A 20,321-nucleotide genomic window follows, 5' to 3' on the forward strand; every position below is an offset into this window, starting at 1 on the left:
TTCCACTGCAATGTTGTAGTAGTTCAGTACTGTTACTATCGCTACTATTACTATTACTATTACTTCTATTACTATTACTACTATTACTATTATTACTATTACTATTACTATTACTATTACTATTACTATTACTATTACTATTACTATTACTATTACTATTACTATTACTATTACTATTACTATTACTATTATACTATTACTATTACTGTTACTATTACTATTACTATTACTATTACTATTACTATTACTATTACTATTACTATTACTATTACTATTACTATTACTACTATTACTATTAGTACTATTACTATTACTATCGTTCGCTTAAACTTAACCTTTCTGAGTTATGTTGAGGTTTAACCTTGGTTATACACTGCAATTCGATATTCTACGGTAAGCCTCGACCAATCTTCTCTGCATGACATCATCAGGTCCTATACCTCACACTAGTTTGCTGGATTAAGTGGGATTCAAGTTAGTGACGTTGCGATGTTAGTGAAAATTTTTAGCTTCCACAGAGATAGAAAATAAGTTAACATCAATACCAATAAAACTCCTACAAAAAATTATTTACATATAGATAAGATGGAAACAAGTTATAAAAATAAAGAAAACATCAGAGATCAAGAAAAAAGTTAATTCAAAGCCTTGGTGGTCCAGCAGATCGGCAGCTCTCACTCCTGGAGTTTGGCAAGCTTCACCTTGCGGTGTCGCCAGACTCTTGATCTCCCCTCACCTTCACCTACTTATGCTGACACCAACGCTCCCCTCACACCTCCCCTTCTGCCGCCCCTCTTGCCTCCCCTCGTGAAACCCCTCGTGTAACCCCTCACTCCTCTTCTGCCCCTCCTTCCGTTCCAGCCCCTCTCTCTCTCTTCTTGCCACAACTCCTACCTCCCTTCCTACTCTACATCAGTTCCTGCATCAGCTGCAACATCAGCTGCGACATGAGTTCCTACATCAGCTGCTACATCAGTTGCTACATCAGCTGCTGCCAATCTTATTGTTCAGGTTTTCAGCAGTTTTCAGCAACTGGAACTGTAACATTGGCTTCAGCAGCTTCCACTTTCATGGCATCTGATGATATTGCTATTGTAGCCTTATGAACTCATGTGGCTTTCAATTCTTTTAATTCATATTATGTTCATGCTATTCCTTTATATTTTGATCATAATATCAATAATTCAGGTTATAAATTGTTGTCATAGTAATCGACACAATCGACAGTTGTAATCGATGGATAATAATCATATTATCCATCTTTGATAAGGCATTCAAATAGTGGAGACAAAAGTTTCCCTGGGCTTTTGTTCATTGGCCTAATAAAATCATGAATTTCTCACAAACATATTTTACATCAATTCCTTATGAAATGAACTAGTTCTACTTTTCCGCTGAGTTTGAATCTTTTTCCTTGTTATTTTTGCACAAGATGTTGTTTAAATAAATCCAACACAGTCCGACATTCAGAATATTTGTTCGAGTGCCTTGCCTGGAAGAAGAAATTGAAGTAAATTCCTGGTCCTATTATTTGTCAATTAATTCCTCATTTTCTATAATTTTGGGCTTAAAAATCGACATGGACCCACTTTTAGCTACAAATCATTGCGTCATGTAAGAACATTTTCGTCAAATATTTCATGTTGAGTTATCATGAACTGCTTGCATCACGTGAGCTTCTTACTAACGACATTCTTAATCAGCGCGCTCTTATCAGTTATAAATTTACACACTTTAATTTTGTCCATTATCAAAAAGCCAATCTCTGTTAAAAAAAGATAGATATTGCAAACAACACTCGAGCTGATTTTGATCAATTTTTCTAATGTTATTGCGACATGATTACAATTATGTACAAAGTTCAAATTTCTAACTCAATTTCCATCATTTATATTCGAAGTGTTCAATTTAAGGTCATAATTGCTGTGATTTAGTACAGTAAAATTAGAAACGAATTTGTCTTGAATTTTATGTTGACTGAAAACAATTATGATGAACTTCTGTGTAGTAATAGCTATCGAAGGTATATTACGTTTATTGATTTAAATTTTGTCTGCAATTTAACGCATGGAGATGTGTAATAGTTGGAGACCGGTAAATAATAATTCAATTTGTAAATTCAAATGTACAATTTATCTCATCGTATCTCAGTTTAAAATTATATTTGGGGTCTGTGTTTTTTAGTGTGAACTCTTATTATCATTTTCTTTATTCCGATGCACCATTTTTGCAAGTTTATTCGTTGGAATGTAATTTCATCCGAAATTGTGCAAGGGCACAACTCTAAGTTACCCTAAGCGGATACCTTGCCCTCCTGCAGCCATGCTCTGGCAGTGCTCAGTAGTTAGGTTTGTATTGGGAAAAAACTCTCGACTTGCATCATTCCCAGGGCCTACACTTTCAAAAAAAGTTAAGACATCGTAAGTTCATCAGCCAATCATTGACGGCCTTTCAAGCAAAATCCACCAATCATAGACAAGAAATTAGAGCGTAAGTACGTTCACTTAGCGAGTTTTGAAAGTATGGCCCCAGATTACCTGAGTTAACCTTAAAAGAAGAGTTTCGAGAATGGCGTCGATTTGACGCCATTCCATTATTTAATATATTCATCATGATGGCTGAAGATTTAAAAACTTTCACGTCCAAAAATTCGTGAAGTTTGACACTCATCATCACAGAAATATTCGTAAGAAACGATATACTGCGCTTGCCTCAAGGGAGGTATTCGTGAGCAGGCATGGCGTTGCCATGGCGACTGTTGACCTCGACGTCAGAGTGACGTCATCTGTGACGTCACGCGCTTATCGATGCCACGTCCATTGTATGCGTCATTTGACTCGCCCGTACGTGCGTCATTACCTGGATTGTGATGCCACAATCCACGCGTCAGCGCCGATTGCCCAGCGGGACAAAAAACGATTTATTAACGTCGCATTTTGATGCACAATTTTCTCGTTAGCTTATTTTGTGCTCCACGATGTTCTCATTAGTTTCTGTTGTGTTCCACGATGTTCTCATTAGTTCGTGTTGTGTCCCACGATGTTCTCATTAGTTTGCGTTGTGTTCCGCGATGTTTTCATAAGTTGTGTTGTGTTCAACGGTGTTCTCAGTAGTTCGTGTTGTGTTCCACGATGTTCTCAGTAGTTTGCGTTGTGTTCCACGATGTTCTCATTAGTTTCTGTTGTGTTCCACTATGTTCTCAGTAGTTCGTGTTGTGTTCCACGATGTTCTCATTAATTTGTGTTGTGTTCCACGATGTTCTCGTTAGTTTGTGTTGTGTTCCACGATGTTCTCGTTAGTTTGTGTTGTGTTCTGCGATGTTCTCGTTAGTTTGTGCTGTGTTCTCCGATGTTCTCGTTAGATTGTGTTGTGTTCTCCGATGTTCTCGTTAGTTTGTATTGTGTTCTGCGATGTTCTCGTTAGTTTGTGCTGTGTTCTCCGATGTTCTCGTTAGATTGTGTTGTGTTCTCCGATGTTCTCGTTAGTTTCTGTTGTATTCCACGATGTTCTCATTGGTGATGATGAATTTTTCAATAGGTTGAACTGACTAATTTGGTTCGTGATATTTATTTTCATAGTTGCATCACATGATTTACTCCCATTGAGATCATTATTTTCACAATGTAAGCCATCAAGATGGCTTACAAATGAAAACATTCGTAAGCTGCGGGCACCCGAAGCCTGTAACTGCGCACGAGACAGCTACGCAGCTATGGCCTTGATTGCTGCGTAAAATATATTCAGATATCCTCTGAAGATAAGAGAGTTTCATCTTGGCGGTGTTTTCTTTCCTTTTCTCTTTATCTCCAACTCGCCCATGCAATTTATTTCCTTTTCTGCATGTTTGTTGTGTTTCTGTATTTACTTAATTGGGGATTTCATGATTTTTTCAGCATTTAGGCATTTTTATCCGTAACCATGGCAACGTCAGTTACGACGTTTTCCTTCATTTGATTTTCCCGTGCCACTTTTCTCCTAAAAAAGTCCAGTCTGTATCAGCTCGTTGCCATGACAACAATACGTTCCCGATGTGATGTTTGCGATGAATGTTCGCCCCTGTTCTCACTGACGAAGTGAGCTCGCTTGGTAGTGTTCTCATCTTCCTGTTGTCGCTGGCCAGAGTTCTTGGGAATTGTCCGAATTCATTTAATGATGAATCATTGTTTCGTTAAAAGTCAAGTCTGATGCTATTTACCAGGCATTACATAACCGTGAAATATTGTGCGCTATGGCAAGGTGCGCGATGCGCTGGAGTCGCGCTGGGACATTTAATGCCACACATGATCATTCAGCGACACTACGGCCGCGCCACAGCGCATTGCGCCACGCTAAGGCTGCTCCACAGCGCATTGCGCCACGCTAAGGCTGCGCCACAGCGCATTGCGCCGCGCTAAGGCTGCGCCACAGCGCATTGCGCCACGCTAAGGCTGCGCCACAGCGCATTGTGCCACACTAAGGCGGCGCCACAGCGCATTGTGCCACACTAAGGCGGCGCCACAGCGCATTGCGCCGCGCTAAGTCTGCGCCATAGCGCATTGCGCCACGCTAAGGCTGCGCCACAGCGCATTGCGCCACACCGAAGGTCGGAGAGAGTGAAGTCCAACTGACAAAACTTTCGCTAAGGTCGCGGCGCTCGAGCTTCGCGCATTTCACTTCAGAATATACATAAGTTAATTACTGACACTTTATGCATCTCAAGGATTTGTCGTCTTGAAATGGTATAAAATTCAAAGCCTGCTGGTATTTAGGGTTTAAATTAAGATTAAAAATCAGAATATTTTTAAGCTTAATGCAGTGAGTCGAATATTTTCCCTGAAACAATTTCGGCACCATTTAATGCAATTTGAAAAACACTCTTTCGGCGTTATTTTATGTTTGTATAAATATTTGACTGTGGTAATCATCAAATATTTTGGAAAGTTCGCAATCAATTAGAAGTAATTAATTTATTAATAAGCTACTCTCTACGAATACTCTTGATCTTTTGGACAAAATTCTAGAGGAATATCAATAGACATTTCCCCCCTTATTATATTCAGTGAATTAGTTCATCTCCATTTCATGCAATAACTCCTAGTAGACAATTCTTTACTATTCAATTCATTATCGTCAAAAAATTCAGTCTAAAATGGAGAACTTGACTGTTCAATGTTTTTTTATTGCTACCAAAAAGCATCGAGGAAAAATGGCCGCTAAAATGGCATCCTTGTCAGCTGTTTAGATGAGCAACGTTGTTGCTCTGTGTTAGCACGTAGATTGCAACACCAAAATCCGTAAACGGTCCCATATACACAAAACATCCCTAACTGTAATCATGTAGCCATGCATTGCTCGTAGCACTGCCACTGCCGCCTATTGCATTCTGTGTTGTAAACGTGTGTTCATTTTTAGCCCCTGCAGCTCTAACACTTCTCCATATATGGCACACTCAACTATACTCAATCTTATGTGATGGAGCAACATCAAGTTCTAAAATAGCTCTTCGTAAGTGGTCTTAAATGTTTGATTGCGAAATCATTTGATGTGAGAGCTTTTTATTGCGAAATTCCAAATTTTTGGGTTTGTGAGCAATGTAAATGCAAGTTTAATATTTATTTAATAATTGTTATAACTACGAATAATTGATTGCACTGTCAATTTTATGGTCGCATTCTTTGCTCGTGCAATATCGATGCTATGCTATATGCTATAGATGCTATGTTGCTAGTTTGAATGTGCCTAGAATAAATATTATTATTTTATTAGAGTAACAATCAGTCTGCCATTGAGTAGCAAAACCTGTTTAGCAGCATAAACCTTTTAACGGTGGTTCACGAAGGTAGAAATGGATGAAGCTTCGATGTTGATGACGTGTTATATTGCATTGCAGTTCTCTTGTCAGTACTGTTACTGTTATCTCCATGTTGGTACTGTTACTCTGGCTTATATAGGCAGTTACTGCTGCGCTACTGTGCTGCCGTTACAGCTCCTGTTGCTCCTTTATATAGGCAGTTATTACTGTGCTACTGTGCTGCAGTTACTGCTCCTGTTGCTCTTGTATAAGCAGTTATTACTGTGCTACTGCGCTGCAGTTATTATTGCTCTCCTTGCATCTCGACAGAGTAATGCTCTTTTACTACTTTTAAAGCGTTTTGAAGCAAAAATGCAGTTGGTGAATTTGCTCGGCACTTCATTTGATTTTAAATTCGTGACTAAATTGTGATCCATGGGCATACTATCACTTCTGCAGTGCTTCTAATTTTATTTCAGCATGTATTAATTTTCAAATGTCAAAATAGTGCCATTAGTCTTACATCTTTAACTTCTCTGACTCACTCTTGGGCTACTTCTGCAGATTTTCGAATTCGCCTACATTTTTTGCTATTGTTGTATTGCTGTTGTTGTATATCTGCTGCGGACACTCGATTGCTCCAGCTCTGTAGATGTCAAGGATAACTTGGCATTGCGAAAGCCCTCAACAATATGTTTATTTAGTTTCTCTATGCCTAAGTTGCGTACGTATTGCGCTATCCCGGCGTGCTCTAAGTACGTACATATTCTAAACAGAAGTCAAGGTTAAAAAATTAGCAACTATTAAAAAGATTTTTCAAATATTTCTAGTCTATGTGCAAGCTTTTTTACCTGTAAATGTGCAGCTACTCTATGTGTTTGGCTATTATTCTATGACTTCTATTAGCACGCATATCGTTATTTCGTTTCAATCGAAAATAGCATTTCTGAATAAAGAGACGTTAGACTTAATTATGAAAGTGTTAATAAAGCTAAATGGGGTAAAATGTTATAGTTGACGGCAACAAATACGGCGTCGGCATTAGCACGGCGCATTACGCATACACGGTAGAGTGCGCATACACGGTAGAGTGCGCATACACGGTAGAGTGCGCATACACGGTAGTTTGCGCATACACGGTAGAGTGCGCATACACGGTAGAGTGCGCATACACGGTAGATTGGGCCAGCATTGCTTGAGCCTGAACTGTGCACCACATAATAATGAGGTATCTTGCACAGTGCATTGTGCACTTATATTGATGTAATACAGTGTACGGTATATCTATTCGCTATACTCTCTAGAGTGCACGATATGATACTTGCTGAGACTTGAACAGAATGAGTTATGATTTGTTGCTACAGCCTAAAGTGTCATCAAAAGTTACACTGCCCGGTGCACAATGTAAGAATTAAGATGTCATACACCGCGAATTGCGTAACATTTAATGTAATCTGCTCAGTGTGCGGTATTAGTCACATTTCGTTCAATGTGATTATACATAGATCATATTTACCGGTTTTAGCATCAAAACTGGCGCAAAGTGTGTAACAGTCCCGAGCTTTTTCCATGCCTTTATAATAACGGCAAAGCAGACGTAGAGCCTCTGTCGTCTTGCATCTGTCGAGCGGTAACTTTTCAACTATTTCCCTTGACGTACGTGATTCTCCCTAATTCTGGGAACTGCTTCGAGTTCAGGTCGGTGTTTCGGATTGAGTAGGAGAATAAAACTTCCCCCGATTAAGATTTGAGCTGGACTAAACCTCCTGAAACTATTACCAATATGACGTCAAAAATAACAGGGTAACATTTACGATAATAGTCGGAAAACTACTGTTACTGTGCTGAATATCTCTATCAATTACTAGAAGTCTCGTTAATAAATATATGTTGCTTAGTTATTCAAACGCAGCTAATATTGATAAAGGATTTTTCCCATTATATTGCATCTTCTCACATGTATTACTTTCACTGATGGGATTATTGATGATAAAATACTTATTTTGCTAATTCTTATTGATGACGTCAATACAACTCATAGGGCTCAGTAAATCCTCAATCGAGTTTCCAGCAGTCTGCCAGCGGACGAAAATATTCTAATAAATATTTAACGGTCAGCCATTTCAGTCCTGGGCAGTCATTCAATTGGGCAATCCGAGTTTTCCAAATTATCTGACCCTAGGTCATGGTCGGCCAACCATCGGCCATTCATCAACCGCGTAAAACCGGCCACGATTTTGCAAGAGGGTACCAACTCTGTGTAAAGCTGTGTCCATGACCCGCCGTTCGGTGTCTTGGCTCTGTGTGTGTACTGTGTGAGTTTGTGTGTGTACTTGCATCATATGTGTTGACTTTGAGAAGCTCTGACAACACATGTCACTGCAGTGGCGGGGATCCAGAGCCTGGACGGGTTCTGCTTTAAGACAAGTTGCGGTAATACTGACTGCTTGAATTAAATTTTTAATTTTATCATCGGTATAAATATTAAATCATTTAATAAAGTCGCATTTTTTATAGGAACCTTTTTTAGTTACGCATTCATGATGAAACAAGGAATATTCTTATTTGCATACATTATCTAATTATATCGTCAATACGCAACAGTACTTCAATATTAACAAAAATTCGCGCTGCCTCGCCAATTACAGAATCAATTCCCTGTGTCCTTTACTCTCCGGTCTTCTAGTTTATTTTTGTGCGTTAAAATTGCGCGTCATGAACGTTAAAATCTGCTGTAATGAATAACTCAAGCTTCCGCATTTGTCTTTTTGGACGAGGCCGCCGACGAGTTTACTTTGTCGCCGTGGCCGAGGAGGCGAAGGACTACTATAAGGATACTAAGGATACTAGGCCATTCATGGTGACGTTGAGTTAAATAATAACCTTCATTAAGGACAACCATTTGCCGCCATATATTACTTTGATCGATGATCTTAGATAATAAACTTGATTATGCTCCTTCATTACATACGTATTTTTATGAATAACAAGAGTGTCTATATATCTGCATGCACTTAATGTGTAAGCGTCATTTCATCCCAGGTGATTCACTATGAACAATGTCATAAGAATAAATTCTGTGAGACTTCAGTGAATTTTTATTCTGAAATTTATCAAACCTGCAAGTCCCATTAACATGTATTATGAAAAAATAGTAATATATTTCACTGACAAGAGAGTTTGATTTCCCTTAGCTTCTTCAAATTTCAAATCTAAGCAATTCTTTTTACCGCATTTCGTTGTGATGAACGTAGCCAGAGAACCTCTGCCTCTTCAATGCTGGTCACGTGAGTTGCTTAACTGAGATGCTAACCTTCGGTCCCTTTAAACTACCTTAGTAACTCTTGCAGCCGAGCACCAAGTATCATAGAGCTTTCGTCGCCTACAACATAAATCTCATTGATAATTCTAAGTAGATAAATAAATACTCTCCTTAGTTGCTGGCTTGTGAGTGGGTGCGAGTGAAGTCTCATAGTGTTTAGTGGTAAACAATTGATCAAAATTACAGCGTTTCGAAATATGGCTATTTTGTGTTGCACATCTTCCCCCAAGTTTTCTAGCGACAGAAAAATAACACAAAAAATATCTTTAATTTGAAATATACTCTCCCTTTTTCTTTTTATTTTATTTTTCCTGCCATGTTCCGCTGTGCTTTTAAGAATTATTTTTCACGTCGGAAGTTCTCGAGTATTTGTGTTGTAATTATTATGGCTATATTGTACAGATTCTAAATCAAAATACAGTAAAGTCAACCCTGGTTTCGATATGCCAGAAACTTTCTAAAAGCATACGGCTGAAATGCACTTATTAGAAACTGCGTTATTCATTCTCTCGCTTGCTATGGCAGAATGGGTTAAGACACAATTTTATTTCTACCGTCTTCTCTCAATGATTTTCTTAACCTTTTTCACTGGCTGATACGTGGTTGCTAAACAGGTATTTTGTAAACAGGATTTCAATTGTGCGTTGAAGTATTTATAGTACAATACATGTATCGAGTGTACTTGCATGTATTTTATTGCGTGTATTGAATGTATTTTTATTTTATTTACATCAAAACTTCACAATGCGGGGTATCATATTTTTTTGATCGTGCTCAGCTAAAAAATGTCGTCTAGGTAGCAATTTCTAATGCCGCGAATATTTCAGCTGCATCTGCGAAGCTCAAACTGATTTTCAATAATGGATGAGATATTTTTTTCATCGAACTAAATAAAAACAAATTTTATTTACAGTTTGTAAAATTTGATTAAGCTCTTTTGATGCTACCACTAAAAATTATATTTTAGAAACATATAATATCCGAATAAAATTATCTGCTTGTGTATCACGACGCAGGAATATCAATATATTAGCTGAATATACCAGCCTTGATTCGCACATGCACTGTTAGAAAAATTACCGTTAACGGTATTATACCGACGTTTCAGTGGCCGGTCAGCACGTGAAAGAAACACCGTGTCGCCGTTTTTATTCTAATTTAACACTAAAAATCCGTAAAACATCTGATAAAAACGGCGAAACAGTTTATTTTCACGGGGCCACCGGCCACTAGAACGCCAGTGGGACCGTTTTTTCACCGTTTTTTCTAACAGTGTGCCGACTATTCAAATACATTGCACATCAACTTATGGCCAATAACCTTTAATTTTAATTAGGCAAAGCGTCGGAAGAAGCATAACAGAAATAAATACAATGACCCAGGGGACGCTGGGTTAGCGCTGAACGGGACGTCCTGTGCAGTGTAGCTTCCTACACTGCACAGGACTTAGGAAGCATTGCATTTCTACGTCTATGCATTTCTCTGTATTTTATTCAAGTTATTTTTACTTTTTTCGTACTTCTTTATTTTATGTAAACTTTTTTCTACTTGTATTGTCTTCATATGTTTTTTATTCTTGATTATATTGTTTGTTTTAGCTTTTTAAATGATATATTGAACTCTTATTAATTTTTTAATAATGTGTGATCATTCTATCGTCATTTAAAACAATCGTCACTAAAACATTTTTATGAAAAACTTTTACCAGTATTGGAGCCACGCATACCGCGGGTGAATGTCATACCTGAGAAGTGGTTAAGAATTTTAATGGCTTTCATGAGTGGTGCTTCAGCTGCTCAAGCCTGCTGAAGTTCAGTCGACGTTGTGGTGGCCGTTGATATGCCGGCGGCCGCCTGCCCTAATGCGGCTCTGGTGCGGCTCTGATTGTCATGCGGTAGCAACGCTATTCTTACCGCTGCCACTCTGCCTCTCATTCATTAACTTACAGGAGGAAACTGTTGTCAATTAAGGCAATGAAATTCTTTTGTTAAGATGAGCCCAGGCATGATATGTGGTTATGTGAAAATAATGTGAACATGTTGAATTCTCTGCAGTATCAACACTTACGTTGTTGTTCAATGTTTTATTGAATTATGCACGCATTATTAGTGTTACGCTGTGTCTATGCTTTAGCATTTTTTCTCTTGAAATATTTTCTTCTTGGTCGGTTTAGTGCTGGGACTTTCGAGCCTGCGGCGCTGCATTCCATCGCATCCGATCCCTGGTCACTGACACTTCAGACTTCCGCTGTTTCCTTCACTCCTACACCTCTCATACCTGTTTAATTTTCTGTTTAATTTACTGTTTTCAAGCCCTAACTTCACACCTCTCATACCTGCTTAATCTTCTGTTTAATTTACTGTTTTTCAAGCCCTTACTTCATTATTCTGTCTCTTTTTCACCTCTCACCTATTCACTCTCCCGCATAATTTTTCTCCCTCCTTCTCGGCCTGCCATCAAATATCCCTCTAAATTCTTTCTCATTCCACCCGTTCGCTTCACCTCATTTATTTGCTTCTGCCAATAGTTCGTCCGGACTTTCCTCAAAATATAAATACATTTTTCATCCAATTCATTATAAGTATCCCCATGTGGAATTAAAGATCATATTTTGATTTTTGATCCTGTGCAATATTCGCAATATTTCTTATTATTTCACTGCACTAAGAGGATATTGTTCGGGCAATATAAAACTTATTTCAGGCAGCTGTGGCTAATATTTTAAAGCAGATGCCACCATTTCAGCAGCAAGCATCCTCATTTTATAGCAACAAATATTATTTTTAAGCAGAAGTGGCCGCGTTTTGCCAATACAGGCCATTAATTGGGCATCAAATCGAGGAACTTCAAAAGCAGAGGCCATTATGTGGACAAAAACCGTCACTATTCGAGTATCAGAGGCCATTATTCGAGCAGTAGAGGCCATCGTTCGAGCAGCAGAGGCTCGGCAGAGCTGCAGAGGCCATCGTTCAAGCAACAGAGACTCAGCAGAGCTGTAGAGGCCATCGTTCAAGCAACAGAGACTCAGCAGAGCTGCAGAGGCCATCGTTCGAGCAACAGAGGCTCGGCAGAGCTGCAGAGGCCATCATTCGAGCAGCAGAGGCCATTATTCGAGCCACAGAGGCTCGGCAGAGCGGCCAGGGACGCTGCAAGGTTATGCGGAGGCCGCGCAAGGCTCGCCGTCTAGCAGGATGTGCCCGCAACAGGATCCGCAATTTCGGACTCTATCCTATTTTGGCGAGCAAAAAATACATTTGTAGTTTCCAAAGTTCCTGTGATTAATGATCCTGCACTTTTATCCAGCTCGCTATGTTGGTTTTATTACATTTGTGCGTAGTTTTTTTTCGTCGTGCGTATTTATCAATTCGTTAGCATTTATTCATGGGTTCGTTGATTTCAAGGCCGTCGGTTCGTAGATTTGTTTTATTTTTGTATAGCCTCCTTTTGAAGCACAAAATTTCTTCTCAAAATTTATACAGCTGTTTTTCGGTGATATTTTATTTATATAATAATTTTTTGTCGTCTGTTCGAGCACAACAGCCCTTGACGATGTGTTTTAATGTGACGTTAATATGATTTGTATATCCAGTGTTACCTTCCTGTTTTTTTCTACCTTTCCTAACCTTCATTGAAATGACGTATCAATTCAATGCAAAAAAGCACGTTCAACATGGACCTGAATAAAATATGATATGATATATACCTGCATAAAATATTTTTCACATGACCTCTCAACTTAAGCAAAATATTGAAGTAAAACGTAATTTTGGTGGTCATTTTATGAATATTCATTTGCGTAGGATACAGATGCCTCCTCGTCTCGATGACTAGGGCTCTTCAAGTTATTTCCAGCCCGACTCCTATCAACAAATTGCATCCGCAAACCAAGCGCAAAAAATATTTGCAAAAATCGATGCGTAAATTCCCGCATACGAGTTTGGCAAGGGGCAGTTTTTAAGTCTTGCAAAATCCCACTCAAAAGGTTTTTTTTTACTCATGCAGTCTTGTTCATTTTTTGCCGCTCGGCACATCGGTCTTGGTTGTCTTGCTTTTAGAAGTTCATTACCTTGACGTGCGTCTCTGGTTACCTGCTTCAATTTTCAATAAATTTCAATTAAATTAGATCAGTAAGAAACAAGAGTGAACGACTCTCATTCCGTGATAGAACAATTACACTTTCGATCGCCGTTCAATATCATTGTTCTTGGAATTTTATTCGGTTAATTTAAGTACTTTTGCTAGAAATTAATTCAAATTCTTTCATAACTGCTCATTTTTTGCTAAACATCTTAGTTTGTGAGTCAGTGTGACAGTCTTAATTTTAAACTATCACGAAGATATGCTCCCCTGCAAACTGTCATTCATAGACGTTACATCCTTCATTCATACATCAGCTCAGTTGATGTATTCAGGGGCACTGCTGGGGCTCAGACGGTATAACCCCAATGTTATATTTCGGTTTATTTTTTCTGCACGGTCTTTTGCAATGTCACCTCCTGATATTGGCAACGTCACGTTCTCAGTGGTATTCCTGTTTCTGAGTTTACTCTCTATTATAAATCGAGTGCATATAAACTGTACGCTTCGGTGGTTAAGTTTAAACTTGATTACCCTTACGTCATGCCTATCCTTCTGAAAAACCCTATGAATGAAAATCTATCCTGTTCCACCGGAGCAGTCGCTGAATTTTAATTTCTTTGCCACATTTCTTAGTGTTGAGCGGTCTTGACTATATTAATTATAGTTGTCTGTATTTTATCTACGTAATTATTACAAGATAACTTACTTGCACGCATGAGCAAACTAAATGCTAAAACATACCAAATAATAAAATATCTTAAAATTTTAAAAGAATATGTGCTCAAGAATTTGTGACAGCACTTCATCTCATTATTCAGTATCAGGTTTTTTTTCAGTCACCACAGACAAAAAATTACGTTCCAATATAAAAATTATCGAGCATTAATCCCAAGGCTTGTCCTTGGTTAATCGCTGCCACTATTTTGCGAGGCATTATCGATGATTTTTCATAATTTGTATTTAAGCAAGAACATACATTTTAGTCTATACAGCATTTTATTTTAATGTTTAACCACTTCGAATATTACTAATTGATTGCATGTTTAACAGTTCCTAATGAAGTACTGCTCCAAGCTTTTGAGTTTAGCGATAAAGTACGTTCACGAATCGGTCAGTAGACTACACAACGTTTAATATTTTAATCCAGTGATGCTTTAACGTTCGTTTCTTTAGACTGAAGTTCAGTTCGGTTATGAACGATGTTTGCTTCTTGAAAACCAATTAATTAGGTACTCATATTCTGGGATCGGACTGCGGAAAATGCGCTCAAAATAAAAGATTTATTAATCCTGCATTCTCGCATTTCCGCTGCGCATTTCATGCGTTGCCCGAGCGCCGGATGCGCCCGTAAGGGGATTAGAGAGCGTGAGGGGATGGAGGTTCACACGTTACACATCCGTCGTACAGCCCCATACGATACCCGACCTCTTTGGTCGACTCTCCCACGCAAACTCTATACCCTCTCTAGAATTTATTTATTTATTTATTTATTATATAAAGTTTAAGTAGTAAGGTGCTGAGAAATTTTAATTCCCCGCCTGGTACAAGGACCGCAACTAACATAGGGTTTGCCTAAGAAACAGTAAATTGCAGATGAACAATTATTTCTCATTCACAATACTTTCATTGTAGTTTCTTGTGAGGTTTGTTTTTAGTTTCCTGTTTTTTTAGCCCAAGTGTAGTTCAAATAAATATTATTTTCCTTACAAAAATATTTTCATACTTCCTTCAGCCGGTGATTATCTTGATTGTGCTACACCTGATATCGATAATCATAAAAAATTCGTCTTGCATCTTTAAGGATTGCATTCACCTTAACTTCTCATCTTTAACGCTCTCATGACGTTAGGTTGCAGTGCGGCCAAAAGAGGGCAGCGGCCGACCAGTCGAACTTGTGGTGCAGTTTAGCTCGGTAGATCGTCTTTAAAAACCCGGTAGTGAGACTACCGCCCGCGGGCCTCCGTATGGAGGCCCGGTATATGGGCTCATATGTTCTTTAAGACCCGGTAGTGAGGCTACCAAACGGGGCCTCCACATGGAGACCCCAGTATATGGGCTCAAATGTTCTTTAAAACCCGGTAGTGAGGCTACCGAACGAGGCCTCCATTTGGAGACCCCGGTATATGGGCTTAGATGTTCTTTAAAACCCCGGTAGTGAGGCTACCGCCCGCGGGCCTCCGTATATGTGCTCCCAGTATATGTGCTCAAATGTTCTTTAATACCCGGTAGTGAGACTACCGACCGGGGCCTCCACATGGAGACCCCAGTATATGGGCTCAAATGTTCATTAAAGCCCGGTAGTGAGGCTACTGACCGGTGGCATACATGGCTTGAAAAGTTCCTAAAAACCCAGCAGTTTGGCTACCTAACAGTGGGGCCTCCATGGGCTCAAATGTTTCTTAAAACCAGGCAGTGAGGCCAACGACCGGGGTCCATTATGGGCTCAAATGTTCTTTAAGTAGCCGGTATCACGCTCTATGAACCACGGTAGACAGGATACCGACCGGCAGGCGTCCATGAACTCAAATGTTATTTGAAAACCTGACGGTGAGGGTTCCAAAACAATGCTTGCAATGCCTTCATTGTTTCTGGAAAATTGTCTGCTTGAAAAAATTTTCTATTTGAAAATCCGACGGCATAGATGTCCGCTCAACTCTGTGCCTCGAACCAAATTTTGTTTACATAAACTCAAGTTTTGTTTGAATATTCTTTGCATAGGAATGTCACCGACATTTGTTTTTCAATTCGAAATTTGGTCCAGTGAAGGCTATTGTGGCCTATAACGCATAACTCATGCAGCAGCGGCACGCATTCTCGACGACACACGCGCAGTCACTCTCACTTTCCACGCCACTTTCGCCGACGTTCAATGAAAGGTATACGTATGAGTGTGCGTGGTCACCGACGAAAGTGAAATCGAGGCTAAGGTTGAAACTGGCGCCTGTTTCTTCTGAGACTTTCTCTTCGGTTAAAACTTGGCCCTAATCTTCATCGTCAGCAGCCAGACGAATAATGTACAGTGAGATCAGTCATCAAGCTTCCAAAGATTCTTCGAATTTATTTTTCTTATTCCAACGAGGCATTTCTTGCAGAGAACTCCGTAGAGTATTGTACAAATTATATTTTGAGTACCATTTTGAGAGCATCGCCAAACAATTTTTATTTCCTGCAGAGCACTCTGTGGAGTACTATACAAATTATGTTTTGAGTATAATTTTGAGAACGTCAAGATACAATTATTATTTCGTGCAGGGAACTCTGTAGAGTACTATACAAATTATATTTTGAGTATCATTCTGAAAACGTAACCAAACAATTCTTCTTCGTAGATACTTTTTTACTGCTATCAACAATTTCGGTCTTCCAAATCTGTCGTTGCATGTCTAAGCCAGTATTTTGAAAATGACTGAAAAACATCAAAATCGTATAAATCCCATGCAACTATTTTTACAAGTCATAATTTGATGCGTTTTATTTGAGGAACGTTTGCTTAATTTGAGTATTATCAGTTAATCAGCCATCACACTTTGAAATATTAGAACGTGGCCTGCGCCGGCTGCGCGTCGACATTCATTAATTAGTTACCAGCATAATGCCAGATTTTTCTACATCAGGGCAGAATGCTGGCGCGTGAAAGCAAACCTACAGCGATCTAGTAAACTTTCACTGCCTCATCCCCAGATCGTTGCTCCGTTGTACTCGCCGACGAAAGGGAACGTTGTGAGATTCACGTCAAGCCGCGGGTGAAAGCGACCTCGGTTGCCGGCCCTTATATACACGAGGTGCTTGAAATAGAGAGGCTATTGGAAATTTTCAAGAGATTGGAATGTGGATTTTAATTTGGCTGGGGAAATGTCGCTCGTACAAGCATTATTGCCATGATGATATTGCATGAAGTCAAGAGATATTTTCGTGTAGAAGCTTGTATATCAGATGCAGTTGTTTCATAGAAGCTAGAGAATATTTTGTTTGGTTTGAATGTCACAGGTTCTCTGGCTTATGAGGCCGCATTTTTTCAGCATCATTCATCTAAATATTTTGTGAAAACTTGATGATTTTTGACCTCATTAAGCGCAATTAGTACGAGACGTAGAGCGAAAAAAAAGCGGTGTGTAAGAAGAAAGTATCACCAATGGCGAAACTAATGTAGTTAACTGAAGTAATTTTATCTGTACATTGTTTCATTATTACGAATCTGAATAATAACATTCATTTCAGGCATATTGAAGGCTACAAATTCGACTTGCATCTTCTCATCACGGATAGTGATTTAGCGAGGCTTCAATTTGAGCACAACGCAGCATTTTTTAACTTCTACTTCTTTTATATGCATACTGCCCTTGTTCTGTCACAAATTTTCGATTTGTGTTCTCATAGCATATATTTTTCCATTCATACCATTCTTCTTGATCTCGCTGCTTTCCTATTTAGTATTGCTATTACAGGCTCACTTATAACTTAGAACTTCTCTTGTCCACAGACAGACAATATCGCTGGAGAGTCTGGAGGACAGCGTAGTGTCAGGCACCGAAGACATCTTGGAAGACAAGCACGGCTGTCCCGCCTATGTGGCACCTGAAATTTTACGTGCGGCCGCCTACTCCGGCCGAGCTGCCGACATGTGGAGTCTCGGCGTCATGCTATTCACCATGATTGTGGGCAGGTGGGAGGCATTCACATTCAGTGTATACAATTAATGAATGAACTCTGTCAACTAGACAGAGCAAACCCTAATTATGTTTATGGTCTCGAAGGAATTCTAATGAATGAATGATTTTTATTTGAATGGATGATTTCTGGAATGATTGTGGGCAGGTGGGAGGCATTCACATTCAGTGTATACAATTAATGAATGAAGTCTGGAATGATTGTGGGCAGGTAGGAGGCATTCACATTCAGTGTATACAATTAATGAATGAAGTCTGGTATGATTGTGGACAGGTGGGGAGCATACACATTCAGTGTATACAATTAATGAATGAAGTTTGGAATGATTGTGGGCAGGTGGGGAGCATACAACAATTAATGAATGAAGTTTGGTATGATTGTGGACAGGTGGGGAGCATACACATTCAGTGTATACAATTAATGAATGAAGTTTGGTATGATTGTGGGCAGGTGGGTGCCATACACATTCAGTGTATACAATTAATGAAAGACCTTGTCATGATTATCCCTATTAGAATTAAGCCTATATAATAATAATTATAATTGATATTAAATATAGATAATGAGATAATAATTAGAATTATTATAAAATAATAATTCTCTATATATAGAATAATCCCTATTCTATACGACATGACTGAACAAACTTAGCAATTGGCTGGTCTGAATACGCGGACTCGGCGACATTTTATTCATCGTGGTAGAGGGTCAGAGGTCATATACGCAGATGCACAAATAGAATTCTTCATTGTCCTCAAATTACCGTTTGAATTTCATCATTTTGGATTTAAATTTAATATTTTTATTTTTAAAATAAATTTTCGTCTCCGGCACTTACTTTACCGTATGATTTGCAGGAAGAAAATAAAAATTCAATTGTCTGTATCTAATGCATGAATTTAAATAATGCACGCTCCTGAAGAACATCCGTTCTTATTATGAATTCTTTTAAAATTTACGATTTACTGGCTTCCACGTATCGTTATATTCTATCACAAAGATCTCTTTGCTAAATAAATTATTTTCTTGCAGGTATCCCTTTCACGGCTGCGACACGAACGCCCTGTTCCTTAAGATCCGTTCCGGAGACTTCCTGGTCCCGGAATGGGTCGGGTCGCGGGCCCGCCATCTCATCCACCTTTTGCTCCAAAAAGACCCGACGATGCGGCCTACAGCCTCCATGGTTTTGAGTCATCCATGGCTGACGAGACCTCCGAGGGACCTCTCCTTGAGGGACGCCATGGACCACTATGTCCCTCGTCTGATGTCCCCTCAGGAGCAGCAGAGCGCTGCTGCTGCTGCAGCGTCTGCAGCGACGGCGGCGCTGCTGGCGAGGACTTACGCTGTCCCCGTGTTTTTAGGCTTATAATTATTGTTGTCCTAAGTGCGTTAAAATTATGTGTTTATTTTAATCTCATCTCACTGAGGATTTGTGGTTTACACTGAAACCGAATTGAAGGTTTTCCAGTGCAACTATTTATCGGATATGATTCTTTTAATGTATTTTTTTCAGTTTTGTTGGCAGGTAAAAAGTTTCAATGGAACAAAAAATTACAAATTATCAAGTAAAATTTACTGGATATTACTTTTCTTAAAATTCGAATGTTTATCAGACTGAAACTCATTCAATTTCTCTTTTCGTTAGCGGTGCTGAATATTTAAATATTTTAGGTGCTTATCACGATTCTCCGTCAAAAGCCTAGGCACATCAAAGCTGGCTTTTAACAAGTCTCTCCTGTGATTTTTGATCGATTTTCATTAAATATTAATTATGTCTGGAATAACAACTGAAAGAAGTAGAGCTTCTCACTCCCTCGCCTCCTTCCTTATCGTTCCTGCCTCACAATCCTTATAAGCAACACGGCATCTGTGTCGCGACTACTTCCAATTGAACTCGATCGACGCTCCGATCGATCATCATTGTATGATTTACGAGAATTAACCGTCTTATGATTGGGAAAGGCTAAGGTAGTTGATGTTACAACTAGTATTTGTATATCATAAAGGGAAAAATATTCCTATTTGCATAACGCTCTCGAACTGCTCTCGTAGTCTATTTAATCTCATCCAATCAATTAGCTGTAGTTGTTTTTTGAAGTGGTTTAATTTAATAAATTCCTCATACCCCCTATCACCAATAAGCTCATGAGAGCTCCGGAGAACCACTGCATGAACTGCACACGAAACTCGAAAACGAGGCAAATATTAACTATTAATAATAATAAATTATTAATTATTAATTATTATATTAATTATTAATTAATAATTATTAATTATTAATTATTAATAATATCTCAGGCGCCTCCATCGCCTCAAAGTTCACTAGGTTGCAGTCTCTGATCTTTCGATCTCCCTGATCACCAACACCAAACTTTGAGCTCTTTAATACTCTGTATATAATTTGCGATGACTGCTGCACATCAGCAGTTCACTAGTCTTCGTATGATGATGATGTCGTGCAATTGTGTGTTTACATAGGAA

The 20,321-nt window shown here is 38.9% G+C and overlaps 1 protein-coding gene across 1 annotated transcript in view; it reads left to right on the top strand.

Annotated features, from left to right (window-relative positions):
* LOC108682754 (tribbles homolog 2) overlaps positions 1 to 20,089 on the top strand; it is a 55,539-nt gene extending 35,450 nt beyond the window's left edge. Inside the window, exons 4-5 of the mRNA XM_018171990.2 lie at positions 17,653 to 17,835; positions 18,873 to 20,089. Coding sequence (XP_018027479.1) covers positions 17,653 to 17,835; positions 18,873 to 19,209 — 520 coding nt within the window. The 3' untranslated portion in view covers positions 19,210 to 20,089. The remainder of the gene's footprint in view (positions 1 to 17,652; positions 17,836 to 18,872) is intronic.
* Positions 20,090 to 20,321: the final 232 nt, after the last annotated feature.

Source organism: Hyalella azteca, unplaced genomic scaffold (assembly GCF_000764305.2).
Source record: "Hyalella azteca isolate HAZT.00-mixed unplaced genomic scaffold, Hazt_2.0.2 contig12764, whole genome shotgun sequence".
NCBI lineage: Eukaryota > Metazoa > Arthropoda > Malacostraca > Amphipoda > Hyalellidae > Hyalella > Hyalella azteca.